Consider the following 15,780-nt stretch of genomic DNA (forward strand, 5'->3'; position numbering starts at 1 on the left):
GACAATAGATTAGTAGTTATCAGAGGGGACGGATGAGTCAGATGGGGTAAAAGGGGTCAAATATGTGGTAAGAGAAAGAAATCTAACAATGGGAAGTGAACACACAATGTAAATATATATATGCCTTACTGTTAAAATATACAGCTGAATCTTACTGGGTTTTGTTAACCAATGTCACCATAAAAAATAATTAATTAAAAAAAAAAGAAAAAAGAACACTTAATGCGTGTTTGAACAGAGAAAAATAAAAATAAAATATAAAAACTGGATTGCCTTTTTATTAACGAATTGTAAAAATTCTATATTTATTCTAGATTCAAATCTTTTGTTGGATATATGTTCTTCAAATACTTTCTCCTAGTCTGTACCTTGCCATTTCATTTTTGGAACTGTCTTTTGAAGAGCAAAAGTTTTAAATTTTGTTGAAGTACAATTTATCGATTTTTTCACTTTTATGCTTTCTCCTGTCCTATTTAAGAAATGCTTGAAAAAAAACCGGAGTCACTAAAACTTTACATTTTCTTTGAGAATATTTTTATACTTTTAGCTCTTACATTTAGGTCTATGATCCACTTTCAGTTAATTTCTGTGTGCAGTGTGAGGTAAGGGTCAAGATTGTTTTTTGCACATGGCTAGTCAATTGTTCCAACATCATCTGATGAAAAGATTATCCTTTCCCCCACTGAACTGCCTTAGGATCTTCGTTAAAAAATTAATTGACCATATATGTACGGATTTACTTCTGGACTTCTCTGTTTCACTGGTCTGTCTACCTATGCCATTATCAGACTAAGTTGATTATAGTAGCTTTATAATAAACCTTAAAATCAGTATTAATGAAACCAAATCCTCTAAATTTGGCTATTCTATGACATTGTCATTTTCATATAAATTTTAAAATCAGCTTAATTTCTATCTCCTAAAAAAAAACTGAAGAATTCTGATTGAGATTACAATGAATCTTTAGATCAATTTGGAAAGAAGTGCCATCTTAAAAATATTTAGTTTTCTTACCCATGAACACAGGCTATCTCTATTTCTCCATTTATTTGGATTTTTATTTTTTCGACTTCAGGACTCTAAAAATAAGAAAGTAGTTATCTAACATAGGAATTTTAGGAAGACCGTGGTAACTATAGCTTAGAATGGAGGGATCAAAGAGTTGTGAAGAAAATAGTATTTTTAAAATTGTTAGGGATCATTAATTTTTTATTGAGATATAACTGACATAAAATCCTGTATAAATTTAAGGTGTACAAGCAATTGATTTGATACATTTACATAACTAACACAGTATGCTTACCACCATAGCTAACATCTCCATCACGTCACATAATTTACATTTCCATCTGTGCTGTGAACATTTACTATCTAGTCTCTTAGCAATGTGGATGTATAAAATAGTCTTGATAACCATAATCATAATGCTGTGAATTAGGTCTCCAAAACTTATTCATATTCTAACTGCAAGTTTGTACCCTTTGACCAACAGTTCCCTGATCCATTTATTTATTTTGTTTACAATATTCTCTTATTATCTCTATAGTATCTGAAGGATGTGTAGTAATATTACTCATTTCTAATGCTGGTAATGTGTCTCCTTTTTTCATATCAGTATCTATTTTATTTATCTTCTCAAGAACTAGCTTTCGGTTTCATTGGTTTTCTTATTACCTCCTTTTTTGCTTACCTTGGGTTTAATTTGCTCTTATGTCTAGTTTTCATTTTAAGGTGAATGTTTAAGTTATTGATTTGAAACTTCTTCCTATTGTGTTTAGTGTTATACTCTCCCTCTAAGCACTGCTTTAACTGCATCTCACAAATTTTCAAAGACTGTAGAGACAGCAATTAACTTCTGGAAAACAGACAATAATGTAAATAATTCTGGTCCATACAAATGCAGACTGTGCCCCATGGAATACAATTATCCCATGGATATTGTTTAGTTTCACATCCATTTGTAAATTTATTTCAGCATTACTTATTTGATTATAACTGTGGTACTTTGAGTTCTCTTTTAAATCACTGTAATATTTTACCGGTTCCCTCATTAATTAATGAGATAAATAAAAGCTCTGACATGAGTTCATTATCATATGAGAGTCATGATTTTACCATTCTACAAACATTATTTTTAATGTTATTTTATAAACCTAAATAAAGAATGAATGGTGTCTAGCATTTTAGAAATGCTAATTTTATTTGTTACCACTGTAATTTTCTACTAAAATTAGTGGCACTCTTGCAAGTTTATAGAAACCATGAACAAAAAACTGTTTTCCCATGTATTACCATTTACAATGTAGAGCACAAAAGACATTCACTGCAGATAACGCTTCCTAGAAATATAAAGTAAAATAAAATTGAAAAACACCATTAGGATGACACTGATATAAGGCCTTATAGGTAAGTTTAAAAGTACTGTGATATCTACTGACCAATATTTAACATGTTTCAGGATTTTAAGGAGAAATACGTGGGATACCTACATATTACATTAAGTCACAGAATGTACATTAAATCATGAAGAAATATTTTTCTGAGTTCTGCACAGATACTTATTTCTCCTGCCAACTATTTAGAACAATTTGGACAATATTTAACAGTTGACTTATCCCCCAAATAATCAATGGGTTTTATTTTAAATTACTAATCAGATAAAACTCTTTCAGGTTATTCTTTAAAGTATACCTTCTAGAAAAAAAACTATTTGAAATAATAATAATTTCCAACAAAGCTTATTATCTATATATTTTAAAAACCAAAAGAAACGTCTTAGGATTTTCAAAATTTTGTAATTTAAGAAACCAATAACTTACATTTGGACAAATGTACCAGATCAGCGCTTTAACAGTTATCACATAATTAGCTATCCACAGTCGTCATCGTTAATGCAAAAAGGTTTTAAATCAGTCTTTTTACCTTTTATTTCCAATAAGCATAATGACCATGTTGGAATTGGAATGCTGGCGGGCATCTTCTAACCAGGTCGTCAAGTGGTTGAATGTATCTCTCCTAAACATAAATGATCATTTGATTACTACTGTCAAAGGATATCCCCCAGCAATGTATAACGAACAGTATATATTCCATTCAAGGTAACTATTTTTAGCCATATCCATTTATGTAATGAAAACAGATTTCAAGTACTGTATCTGGATTTAGAGTCCATTGAGTACAGTTCAGTTTAGAAATTTAATGTAACATCATTTCATAAAATTCCAATGTATAAATACTATTACCGAATTGATCAACTTTGGGTACTTACTCACGTAAGAAAATAATTTAGTTGCAATTTTCTGGAGTAAATTTATATTTAATTCAAGACACACGTTTTAAAGTCAAATAGCCAGGGCATGAAGGCGAACCTACACTTTTATTACTGGTAACCATACTTATTTAGAAAAATTCTCTGCATTGACCACTGAACTGAAAAATTTCCAAGTTCTCACCTTGTAATATCATACACTAGTAAAGCCCCTGCTGCACCTCTGTAATATGACCTTGTGATGGAACGAAAGGACTCCTGCCCTGCCTGTGAGGAAAGAAAAGGTTGAGAGTTTCCTTTAATAAACTGTCCTCTACATTTTTTATTATTCATATGCATAATATAAGCAGGTAAGGAATGAGTGCATAAAGGAAAAGAAGAAAACCTTACTTCGCCATCTAGGAAAAAGTCAGATAATACCACTATTGCTCAAATCAACCAGATGCACATGCCATTCCCCCAAAACCCTCCCCAACAAGACCTCTAAACCTTTTTTGGCAATCCCTGACAACACAATTTACTGAATGGCTTCACAATACATGAATCATTATTAGAGCACAGAATGGACTCCTAGCAACTAAGCTCTGAAGACAAATTTGAAAGGAAGCAAATAACCCAGAGCCTCACATTTGAATTCAATAACCCACTCCCTGGGGCAGCTGTTGACACTAGAATAAATAAAGTCCATTGTAAATAAATGATGAATGACATCTTTACGCCCACCATCTGCTGGTGTAAAGGTTGTTGGAAGGCCAAGGATGCAGATTTTATCAGTTATATCATAAACTGCAGTGAGCTTTCAGCAGTCATCAAATGGAATTCTTTGAGCAATCATTTTATTATGAAAAACAGAAAATGGTTCTGAATTTAATTTATATAATTTTTCTCCACACTTAATCAATTTTCTCTGCATCTGATATATAATGATGTCAAAAGGCAACAGGATGTAAAAGTCATCTTTATATCCACTTGTAAAAACAGACTTCAGAGATTATGCAAAATCAGTTAATTTCTCTTTTACTAGTGGCACTAATGTTCTGTTTAAGAAAGGCTAAGGGATATACCTACTGCCTTTGAGTTTAAAACTGAGATGGTTCTTATCAAAAATACTTTTTCATTTTTAATCACTTCTTTCCCACCTTTGAGAAAGAAATAAGCATGTAAATTAAATAAACATAAAGCCAGATTTCACGATTTTTGTATGTAAAACCTACTTTCTTGAAACATACTCATATTTGCATCTTCTAAATTCTGATCTTCCAATGTAAATATTCAGCCCTTCTTACCTGAACACACACAGACAGCTCAGGTTCTGCCCTATTCTAACACTCAGCACTATAACTTCTTGTTCTTGTTAGCCCCTCCATTACACTCCCTCCCTCCCGTGCCTCCTACCCCCAGTGCCTAGCACTGGGTCTGGTACACAGCAGGCATTCAAAGAAGTCTGTTGAGTGAAAGAATGAATTCTAATGTCTTAGGTCAAATGCACAAAATGGTCATTACTCCATCCACCTAAATAAGTGGACATCAGTAAACCTTAACAGTAAAAATAACTTCTATGTGGAAACTAAAGATAAGACCCTCTCTTGGTAATTCATGAGCAATTTTGGCACTTAGAATAATGTCTTATGCTAAATTAGATACTGAGAAAGTCATCACAGAAAAGGGCTGTAAAAATAGCCAACTCACTTCACAAAGATTGAGGCTAAAACACTAGGTAATACTAGTTGGAAGCATAAAATTAAAAATATTTTTATATAGTTTATTGGGATGTATCTTAAAAAAAAAGTCCTTTCAAATCCAAGTTCAAAATGGAAGCATCATGGAAATTTCTTCTTTAACTGCTTAGCATGGGAAAACTAAGGTCTAGATTTTTAACACATTAATTTCACTGTGAATTACATATGCTAAAGAAAAACCACATTTGGCGCTCTTGTGTTTCCCTCGCCTAAAACGAAGCAAAGGTAAAGTCTTTTAAAACAATCTTGCGAGGAAAAAAGCACATATCTATATACCATTCCCATTCCTTCCAAGAACAAACATGTTGCAAACATGTTGCAAATAACATATTTAATGCATCATTTTATTTTAAATCCATCGAATCTGAATTTTGCCCATTATAAAATCAAAGAAAAACAACAAAAAAACACAAATTCCAATGAGGTCTATGAATGTAGCTATGCATATTAAAAATCTCTAACTACATAATAAGCGAAGGTCAGTACTCAGAATAGTTTCTAAATTTTTGAGACCTGACTTGTAGGAAAAACATCCCACACTCTGGCCTAGTCTCTGTTAACGGTACTGGTAGTCTTGAAATAAATCTTGCTCAAATAAGTGTTTTATTGTGGCTTTTCCAACTACATACAAACAAACAACAGCTAAAGGCATAAAAGCTAGCCCAATGATTAATTATCTTGGTCATATTAAAACAAAGTAATCAAGTTTTTCAAAAGCACTTTAATATAAACTTGTCCAAACTGTGATTGACCTATATTGTTTTAAATGAAAAAGAATGTTAACTTAGGAAACAGATGTTATTTTTGATCCTCCTCACTATAAAGTGTTTCCTTAAAGATTTCAGAAGCTTGAAACTGAACAAGATACAGAGTTCCTTATAGTAAGGAATTCCTAATAGTAGCTGAGAGTGTAAAGGAAAATGTATTTAATGAAACAAGGATGACTTAGGCTAAGTAAATAGCACCAGAAAAACCTGGCTGGGATGGCCAGAGTGGACCATGAGCTTATCTGCTCGCAATATAGCTGTTGATTTCGGGGGAGGGGGGGGCCGGGGGGGGTTCCAGCAAGATACCCAGATATACAAAGAAATAGAATGGAGCAAGTCAGCCATGAGAGATAATGGGCAAGCTCATTTTTAGTGATGCTTAGTACTGAAATCAGTCACAGAACATTTGTGAATAAGAAACCTTACAGACCTTTATTTTCCATGTGAGAGTTGCTAAATCAAATAAACTTGATTCTTTGCCCCGTATCTTTAAAATTTACTTCCATTGGCTAGATTAAGATTCTCCCAAATTGGCTTCCCCATGTGCCTGAGTTGTTCCATTGTAAACAATTCTTATAGTTAACCAGGCTGGCAACTTAACTCTTCTTCCTCTCTTGTTACCTCTAACGTACTTTACACACATAAGCTACTGCTGAAGACCTTCTAAATACCGTAAATTTAAGTCCTTAGCTCTTAGAAATTTGATATATTTGTTTCTTTAGAATTTTATCTTCTTAGTCAATAAAAGTCTTATTCGCACAACTGATTTTTTTGTCTACTGATGTCCTCTGTATTCTGAATATTCCTACTTTTGTACCTGGTTAACTCTCTTTGAAAAACTATTTTCTCCTCCTTCCATCTATCCAATTTCTATCCCCTCTGATAACCAGTTGGAGCTCCCCGATTCTCTCACAAAGCCTCTGCCACAGCCCATAGTCATCCTCTTCTCACAATTCCAAAAGCATTTTCATGTGATCATTTGGTTCTAATACTACTGATTAAATAAAACGAACACATTGCTCAAATGCTTATCTTTTTCCCTCTTTAGTTCTCCTTTAGCAGTAGTCTAACTCAGAATACTGAAGTATATTTATAGCAGGCACTAAAATGTTATCTTAATTGATCCCAAAGAACCAATAAAGTTAGAAAATTAAGAGCTGTGAGAATCAATATTACAGTAATACCTCTTACTTTCATTTTCAGTCATTTATCTAACAACTGCAGCTATCAAAACCTAGCCAACGACCAAAAATAAGAAAAAAAAGAATTTCTAAGTAGCCAAGTAAGTTGTCTAGTGCCCCAGCGAGAAATCTCAGGTACTTTCAACTTAAAATCTAGGCCAGTGATGAAGGAACTGTGATCAACAAGGAAAATGAAAATGTCATGCACTAAATTCTAAATGCATTAACAAGACTTGTTTTAAAAAACAGATCAGTAAAAATCAAAGTGACTTTTTAGGCTGCCTCAGTGTCCACAGTGAGGATGGAGAAAAAGTCAACCTGGACTATAATTCTAGGCCTTTTTAAAGGGAGTCTCCTATAGAAACTAAAGTAGATCCTGAGAAGAGAAACAAGGGTTGTAAATATCTAGAAAGAACAGCAGATGCTGAATGCTTTCAAAAATTTAAGAACATTTACTTTGAAAAAAACACAAGAAGAGAGGTCTGCTGACTTCAGATTCTTTTAATGCTGCCATAGAAGAGAATACCTAGAGACCACAGGTAAGAGGTAAACATTAGAGTAGAATGAAATAAATGCCTGAGATCGGTTCCTGTCTCTGTGGTTGTTTAGGAAAAGGCTGATGAAAAACCAACAGTTGGGACTCTAAAAGCCTCTCAATTTCTGGGGCTGGGGGGATGGGAGCAGAGGGTTAGCAGAGGCACTACGGTTTCCCAGTGCTGGTTCCTGGACTCTTCCGCAGCCCCACTGAATTGTGGTCATTGGTCCTTACGGCTCCTTTGATACATAAAAATATTCATTTTGGGGAGGTAAGGAGTTGGGTGTAAATAGACATATTTATTTACACAGGACCAAAAGATGCCTGTGATTGGCTGAAAAGGCACTTTTAGCATGTATGTTTAACATGATATTTTACATAGTCTCACTAAATCCTATTTAATGAAAATAATGTTTGTAAATCTAAAATAAAACTATTTCTAGAGAAGTTGAGCAGATGTATATGGACTTAAAACATCTATACTACACATTTTTGGGAAGAATAAGATTTATTTGGATGCGCTAGGAAGGCAACTGAAATCGACAAAAGGCAAAAGACAAGAAGCAACAGAAAAAGATGGTGAGTAAAGGCTAGATGAAGGTCTAATAATGAGAACCCACTTCTTACACCTGTCTTCCATCAGTCAGTGAATAGGAACTGGGTGCAACTGATGTTTTTCTTTGACTTACTGGGACAGAGATGAAGAACATCACACATGTGACTCCTGATAAAAGAAAACAAGTGACACAGGGCCAAGGGAAAGTGCTTTAAGGGAGGCACTGATATGCTGTTATCATTCTTTCAGTAAGGCCTCCAGAAGCTATTGGCTAGCAGCTAGACATACTATTTTCAAAAAAAAGCAAAGATGGTGGATGTGGATATTTTGCAAGGAAAATATTTTTATTTTTGTGAATGGAAATGGATGCATTATGAATGACAAATTTACTGAGATAATGACACTTAGTCATTGGGAAAAAAATTAATTTCTTTAAGACTGACAAAACAAACCATAACATTTGGCAAAATTTTCCCTGAAGGACTCTAGAATGAATGGTTTTGTAAATGTCCAGGGCCAGGGACATGACCCTTGCTAAAAACATAGCTTGCTTTCCAAAGTATAGATACACTGCAAAACATTAATGATACAGGAAACTAAGGTTAATTCAGATATAAATAAACTAAATGTGGAACCAACCTTAATGTGTGTCAGATAATGTGTATTAAACAGTTTGGAAATTAGATATGAAAGAAGAAAACCAATAATAAGAGGAAAACCTACAGGGCAGAGACTCAAGAACAACTTTCAAAAGTATTAGGTTAACAGAGTTTTTGGACATTTGTAAAACTCTGGACAGGCCATTGGGTCCTAGCATCCTCCAACTGAAGACCTGAAAATCTTATTCTTTTTTTGGGGGGTGAGGGTCATAATAATGTCTTCAAAGGCACTACAGTGTCTCCCTTTCATGTACAGAGGAAAGAAAATTACCCCCTGCTCTTCTAGCGGAAGTGTGAACAAGAGTTCTTTTTCTTTTTCCCCTTTACACTGTTCAGCGAAAGTAACAGTTATAGATCATTGCGGTAGAAAACAATCCACTCATATGCTAAGAAAAAAAGGCTCCTATCAAAAAAGGCAGAGCTAGTCAAACTACAAAAGAAAAAACTAGGAAAGAACTAATGGCTTGTTCAAGTTTCAAAAAGCGGGGTGGGGGGCGCTTATTATTTAAGGGAACACTAAGGATAGAACGACAATTGAATAAACTACAATTAGGTGATTTGTGCCTAAAATATCACATAATTTTCATTACTATAGTAGTCCTTCCTTTCGAAACCATGTATTTTTAGTAGATGCTGTCTCCGAACACATCCAATGATCCTACTGATTCATCCAATAAAATTTACCAAACATCGTATCAGTCAGTAAACTGAGAATATAAGATACAAAGTTGAATAAGATATAGATAGATGGTTCTTTCCCTCATGATGCTTATTCTGAGAAGGTTAGATATGTGAACAAAAAAACTGACAACAGAATCAGAGCTACACCAGGAATATACATAAAATATTATGGGGAGAATCAGCTGTCTCATGAAGGTCAGAAAGTTCCATAAGAGTCGACATCTGAGCTGGTCGTAAATGTAAAAGGGGGAAAAAGTACTTCAAGCAAAGCAAGTATTTATGCAAAATACAGGAATTAAAAACCACTTTGTTAAAGAACATCAAGCAGTTTGGTTTGTACTATGCTATGCTGAAGGATGTGTGCTGCAGAAGTTTATTAGCTAAGAAAGCAATCCAGTTTGTGTAAAACAATCGGTTTTCAAAAGAAGAGAAACTCTTAAGGAGTAGAAAAATACTTCTTTTTGGTTGGAGAATATTCATTTTAAATCTCTAGGAAAGAAGAGATTTTGCATATTTTATCTTTCTTCTGTGCCGTTTTGAAATCATGTTGCCTGAGAGAATCTGGGACAGAGCAAGAGAGAAATCTAGGGTTTTCCATTTTAGGGACAATTATGTGATATATAGGAAGTATAAGGAAGTCTCACAATGGCCTTTGGCATTTTGCTTGGTCTCCTTGGGAATGTGATCTGTGAGAAGTATAAGGAAGTCTCACAATGGCCTTTGGCATTTTGCTTGGTCTCCTTGGGAATGTGATCTGTGAGAATGAATATTCTCTAAGGCTCCTTCCTTCCCTTATAGGTGACAGGTGAGAAATGAAGACTGAGTAGCTAGAGGAAAAATGACTTGGGGTATATGATGATAAAATGCCCCACAGTTTACAATTACTAGTTTAAAGAATATAGTCTTTTTCATAACAGGAGACCTTTTTGGTTTTTCTCAACTGGGGTTCCATGAAAAATTAAGTCCTAACAGCCCCAAGGCAGTGGTTCTCAAAACGTGATCCCAAGACTCCTGGACTTCCCTGAGACTTTTTCAGGGTCTATGTGGTCCTCTGTTTCCCAACTACCTATTTGTTGTGTGAGGTTGTATTTTCTTCATATACTTCAACTAAACAACACACATAGAACTCAGTACAGAAGTAGATATGAGAATCCAGCTGTCTTCTATTAAGCAAACAGTAAAGAGACTTTTCAAAATATAACAAATGACATTCCTTTCACTAAAAAAAAAATAGGGGTTTTTTTTTTTGAAAAAGTTAATTTCCATAAAAATTGCATTGTTTAGCCCAATATATGAGATTATTATGGCTATTTCTAAATGAATAACTAAATATTTAAAAAGTTTCTTAGTTTTAGTTTCTAATATGATAAATATTGACAGCTATAAGCCACACAAGCAAAGGCTCTTTGGGGTCTTTATTAATTTTTAACAATATAAAGGGATTCTGAGACTAAAAAGTTTGAGAACGGCTACCTTAAGACATCCACTGTATATAATAAAGTAACTTCTCTTTTATGCATCTAAAATGGGAGAATAGAGAAAATCGTTACTCAAATTATATTCTGTGGTTCAGATGAGAAACTGCCATTAAAAATGATATAGCATGTAGCAGGTACTCAATGAACATAAATGAGAGAATCAGGACTGGGAGCAAGGTGGCTTCAAGTGGTTGGGACTAAATCAAACTTTTAGAATACATTAATAAACTGTCAGCTCAAGTGACTCTATGGTATTGAAATTCTTATTTTACTTCACATGTGTGCTTTAGACATGCTGCTTGTTTTCCTTAAAAACATAGTTTCTAGAGCATTTCCATTTAGCTTCAGCATTCACTCAGATATGTTCACCAACACCTGGGGTACACCTGTTGAAAACCCTGCATAGGAAAAACGAATCTTTTCTGGTATCATATTTCATCTCATGGCTGCGGGGGGGTGTTAGTGTCTAACAAACCATAACAGGCATAAAATAACATTAAAACAAAACATACAATATACTTTTGTTATACTTACCGTATCCCATATCTGAAGTTTTATTTGTTTCCCATCAATAGTTATCATTCGAGCACCGAACTCTACACCTGAATAGAGTAAAAAATGATTGGTTATACAATCTAGTGGGACAATATTTCACATTTAAGGATAAAAAAAAGGATATCTATTTCCAGGACATGCTATGCCAGGTCCTTAGAAAACATATAATCTAAGGCAGAAGCACTACTAAGACATAAACTATGGACATAATCAGAACACTAAGATAAATATCTGAGTCTAGTATAGTCAAGAAACCAACTGTGATCTTCATGCTTTACAGGTTCGTTAATATAAAAAAATCACTAAAAAGGGACAGATGAATTTCAACATCATAGTCTTGGTTCTCAGTATGGGCTATCAACTAAGAAAGAAATCTCCATATCCATCCACTATAAATAATCACTGTTTAAATATACTTCCAGACACTGCTCCATGAATACACGTACAGAAATAAGTAAACGATTTTACAAAAATAAGTACATATAAACGCTATTTTGCAATTGGCTTTTCAGTCAGCATGTCATAAACATATTCCATATAACGAATGCCTTTGCCAATCAATAAATATATAAAACTATACCATTAGTATTTTTGATGGCTGCATATTTGTGTGTGTGTGGGGGGGGGTATGCGTATGTATGGATAGATACACACACTTTACTAAGTTGGTACTTTATGCTACAAATTTAAGTGGTTCCCAAATCTTCACTATGTTCATCATCAACATCCAACACATGTTGAAATGAGCTATCCTACATCATTTTTTGACTTGTGATTATGATTGCACGATAAAGGGAATACAAGCTTTACACTTGTATTGGCTTTTCCTCTTGCATTTCTCATCTCTTTAAAGTATTCATTCAATCATTAAAATGGAGAAAAAGGGGATGATTTCAGAACAGCGAACAGCTGTGAAGAAAACTCTAAAAGTCTATCACTTATATCATACCAAATCATTACTGCTTGGAGTGGTTTCTATCAGTATTTAGATCAGAGTCAGGATGAAGGGAAGACACACATGGTCCCCAGAAACCAGATGTCTTCCTGGCAGAAAAACAATCTCTGGTCGGCCAAGGGAAGGGCACACCGCCCAGTGACAGAATTCCATTTCAGCATCTCCTACACTTCCCCCAACTGAGATTAGTAGGGTGAAATAGAAAGGTAATTTATCCACCCATGATGTGTAACTTGAAGTAGGTTTTATTCTACATTTTAATACTTATTCCATTGTAGAGGCATATTCAATACCAAATCAAATGAAACAAAAACAGACAGAATTCAATTTCAGCTTCAGAAACAACTTTCTCATTTACTTTTTCATTCTTAACTGGGCCCACTGCAGGTTTTCCCTTTCTATGTTATGTGACAAAAAAAAAAATATTGAAACCTAAAGTGTCCTTAAAGTTTCAGAAACAAATAAAAAAACCAAAAACCTCATTTCTCTTCTGAACTATAATTTTTCAAAAAATTTTTTTCCTTAAATATATGTATATGCTTGAGAATCCCATTTAGAAAAGCTTCCTTAGCCTTTTCTTTTTTAATAGCATAAACCATCATCCCCTATGCCTTTGAGGCTGTCTTCCCAGATACATTTTCAATTAAGACAATCTGTCTGCCAAAGAAATTGTCTGTGGAGTCAAAATCAAGGTCTCATATATCTGACCTTGTCAGGGAGTGATGCTTATTTCTTCAGATATGTAATTCAATTCCAACCTTCCAGAACAAAATATTCAGAATGTAAATATACATGTTCTAATTGTCTCTAAACCATTATCATCCTTGCATAAGTACTTACTTCCTTGCATTGTAATCATTTATTGAACATTCAGTAATCAGTACCTACTAACTGTGTTATCCTGGGCAAGTTATTAAAATTTATGTCTTAGTTTTTTTATCTGTAAAGTAGTATTAATGATACCCAATTACATAAGATTTTTTTTCAAGATTAAAAGGATTCTTAAATAAAATATGGAACAGTGCCTGGCACACAGTAAGTGTTCAGTATGTGAGTTATTATTATTCCATATTGTACACCAAAATTTCTAAACTGCCACTCACAGACCCCGTGAGAAAGGGCCACATGTAAGAGCCAGGTGACTGTGGAGGTGCAAAGGCAAAATGTGGCTCCTTCCCCTAGATGGAGCTGCCAACATAGAGAGCAGACAGAGCTGGGGTACGAAGCAAGTAGTCAAGCTGAGCCCTCCTCGGACCAGCATGGGAGCACAGGGACCTGTTCCTGGAACCTAGACACTGCAGAAGTTCAAAACTGAGACCCGTGGGAGTAAGATTTTCTTAATTCTAGAAATAAAGGGAAAACTACATATAAAAAAAGAATTTAATTTTCTATGAAAAATAAACAGCAAATACCATACTTAAAGGTGAACAGAGAAATTCAAATTACTCTGAGAAAAAGATCACAATGCCCTCAACTTGTAAATTATTCTAGAGATTTTGGTCATAGCTTATAAAAACAAAACTAAAAGGTATAAATATTAGCTAAGGAAAAAAGTATAACTTTCAGATAAGACTAAACTACCTAGAACATGCAAAAATAGTTAATTTAACAATGATGGGGCAAAAAAACTATTCATAATAGGAACAAAATATGTATACCAGAACAAACAAGAAAAGCACAATGCCTGTATGAAAATGATAAAATCTTAAAAAGTTGGACTAAAAACACATATTGTGTATATAGAAAGATTAGTAATCTCAATACAATACAATAAAAACAAATTATCTCTAAATTAACATGTAAAGTTAACAAAATTCTTATCAAATTTTAAAAGTCTCACCAAAAATTTTGCAAATTTTGCAGATGAGACTAAAGTTCATCTGGAAGGACAAGTGTACAAGAATAATCAAGAAAACTTAGAAAAGGAAAAATGTCAATCACATATCAAATACTCTGGAAAGTTACTATAAATACCACAGGGTGATACGGCCTCATGAAATAGCAAAGAAGCAGGCATAGAATAGATTTGTGAGTCTCCAAACAGGCTTGCTTACATATGGAGATTTAGCAGATGACAAAGGTAATAGTTCAAATAGGGAAGAATGAATGGCTTATTTAATTAATAGTGTGGGGTTGCAAGTTATATAGGGATTAAAGAAAATCATATACACAATCATATACCAGATGGAGTACAAATTTATAGCATGAGAAGAATATTTAAGAGAATACATAATTCTTGTACTGGGGAGCCTTTCTCAGTAGCCTTGAAAGCCATTTAAAAAAAAAAGAAAAATCAATGAATCTGACAGAAGAAAACCAGTAGTAGAAGGGGCAAAGACATAAACAGGTAATTCAAAGAGAAGACGTAGAAGTGGTTCTTAAACATATAAAAAATGCCAGCCTCCCTAAAAAATAAGGAACTGAGAAGCAAATTAACCATTTTTCCCTCTCCAATTCACAAATATTAAGAACATTAATAAACTGCTGTAGAATCAAGGGTGAGGAGAAACAGGGACTTTAGTACATTGGTGGAAGAAGTGCAAATCAGAGCAGCTTGTGTTCATGACTATTGTTTAAGTCCTCTAGAAGGCAATACACACACCAAACTCTCTATAGCGGTTGCTAGCGGGCCAAAGGAAAGTTATATAGGAAATTTAACTTTCTCTGTTTTTTTACAGTATTTTCATAATGATCACATCCTGTCAGGAAAACGTATTTACATTTTAAAATTCATGTACATAGACTTTGTAAAATCTAAATTAGATGTTCACAAGAGGTCTTTTAAAGTGTTCTTCCTTGTTCTTGGCAATATTATTACAGGCAACTCAAGTTATCAGAAAATTGAACCCCAAATAAATGAGGTATATTTTTAACTGACAGCTTGTGGGAAGCCTGATAGAAATATGCTTCGATTCTATTACCTTTTCCCCAAAGCACTTTTACTCCTAGTAGTCATTTCTTACGGATTGACTGCTTTAAGGAAGTGAGAGAGATAGGTAGGAAGGTGGAATCAACATACAAATGGACCACCCTCTAGATCAGTGTTAGTCAAACTGTCCATTAGCAGGTAGTGAAATAAATGTGGTGGGAATTAGTGGGCTGTAACTGGAATTATTTGTAAACAACATAATTGAACATCATTAAAGGAATGCATGCATTAACCACTGTAATGTTAAATGTTGCTTTATGAAGCTTTCTCTCCAGACAGTATACTAATTTAGCAAATATTTATAGAATCTTTATATGTACCAGGGGCTGGAGACAGAGTATCAAACAGGTAACTCTGTTGTCATGGATTTGACTTTATACTGGTGGGGGACAATGTTCAGTTATATTTACTTGTATAAAAAGTTAAGAAAAAAGATAAATCTAAGTGAGAGGACGGGTACTGGGGTACGTGTACACT

At 34.0% G+C, this 15,780-nt stretch overlaps 1 protein-coding gene across 1 annotated transcript in view; it reads right to left on the reverse strand.

Annotated features, from left to right (window-relative positions):
- The window catches only part of RAB2A (RAB2A, member RAS oncogene family), an 83,748-nt gene that overhangs the window by 34,166 nt on the left and 33,802 nt on the right, over positions 1-15,780 (reverse strand). The window contains exons 3-5 of the mRNA XM_039868870.1: positions 11,399-11,466; positions 3,453-3,535; positions 2,923-3,015 (exon numbers count right to left, since the gene is read on the reverse strand). Of these exons, the coding sequence (XP_039724804.1) occupies positions 2,923-3,015; positions 3,453-3,535; positions 11,399-11,466 (244 nt within the window). The remainder of the gene's footprint in view (positions 1-2,922; positions 3,016-3,452; positions 3,536-11,398; positions 11,467-15,780) is intronic.

Source organism: Pteropus medius, unplaced genomic scaffold (genome assembly GCF_902729225.1).
Source record: "Pteropus medius unplaced genomic scaffold, Ma_sr-lr_union100, whole genome shotgun sequence".
NCBI lineage: Eukaryota > Metazoa > Chordata > Mammalia > Chiroptera > Pteropodidae > Pteropus > Pteropus medius.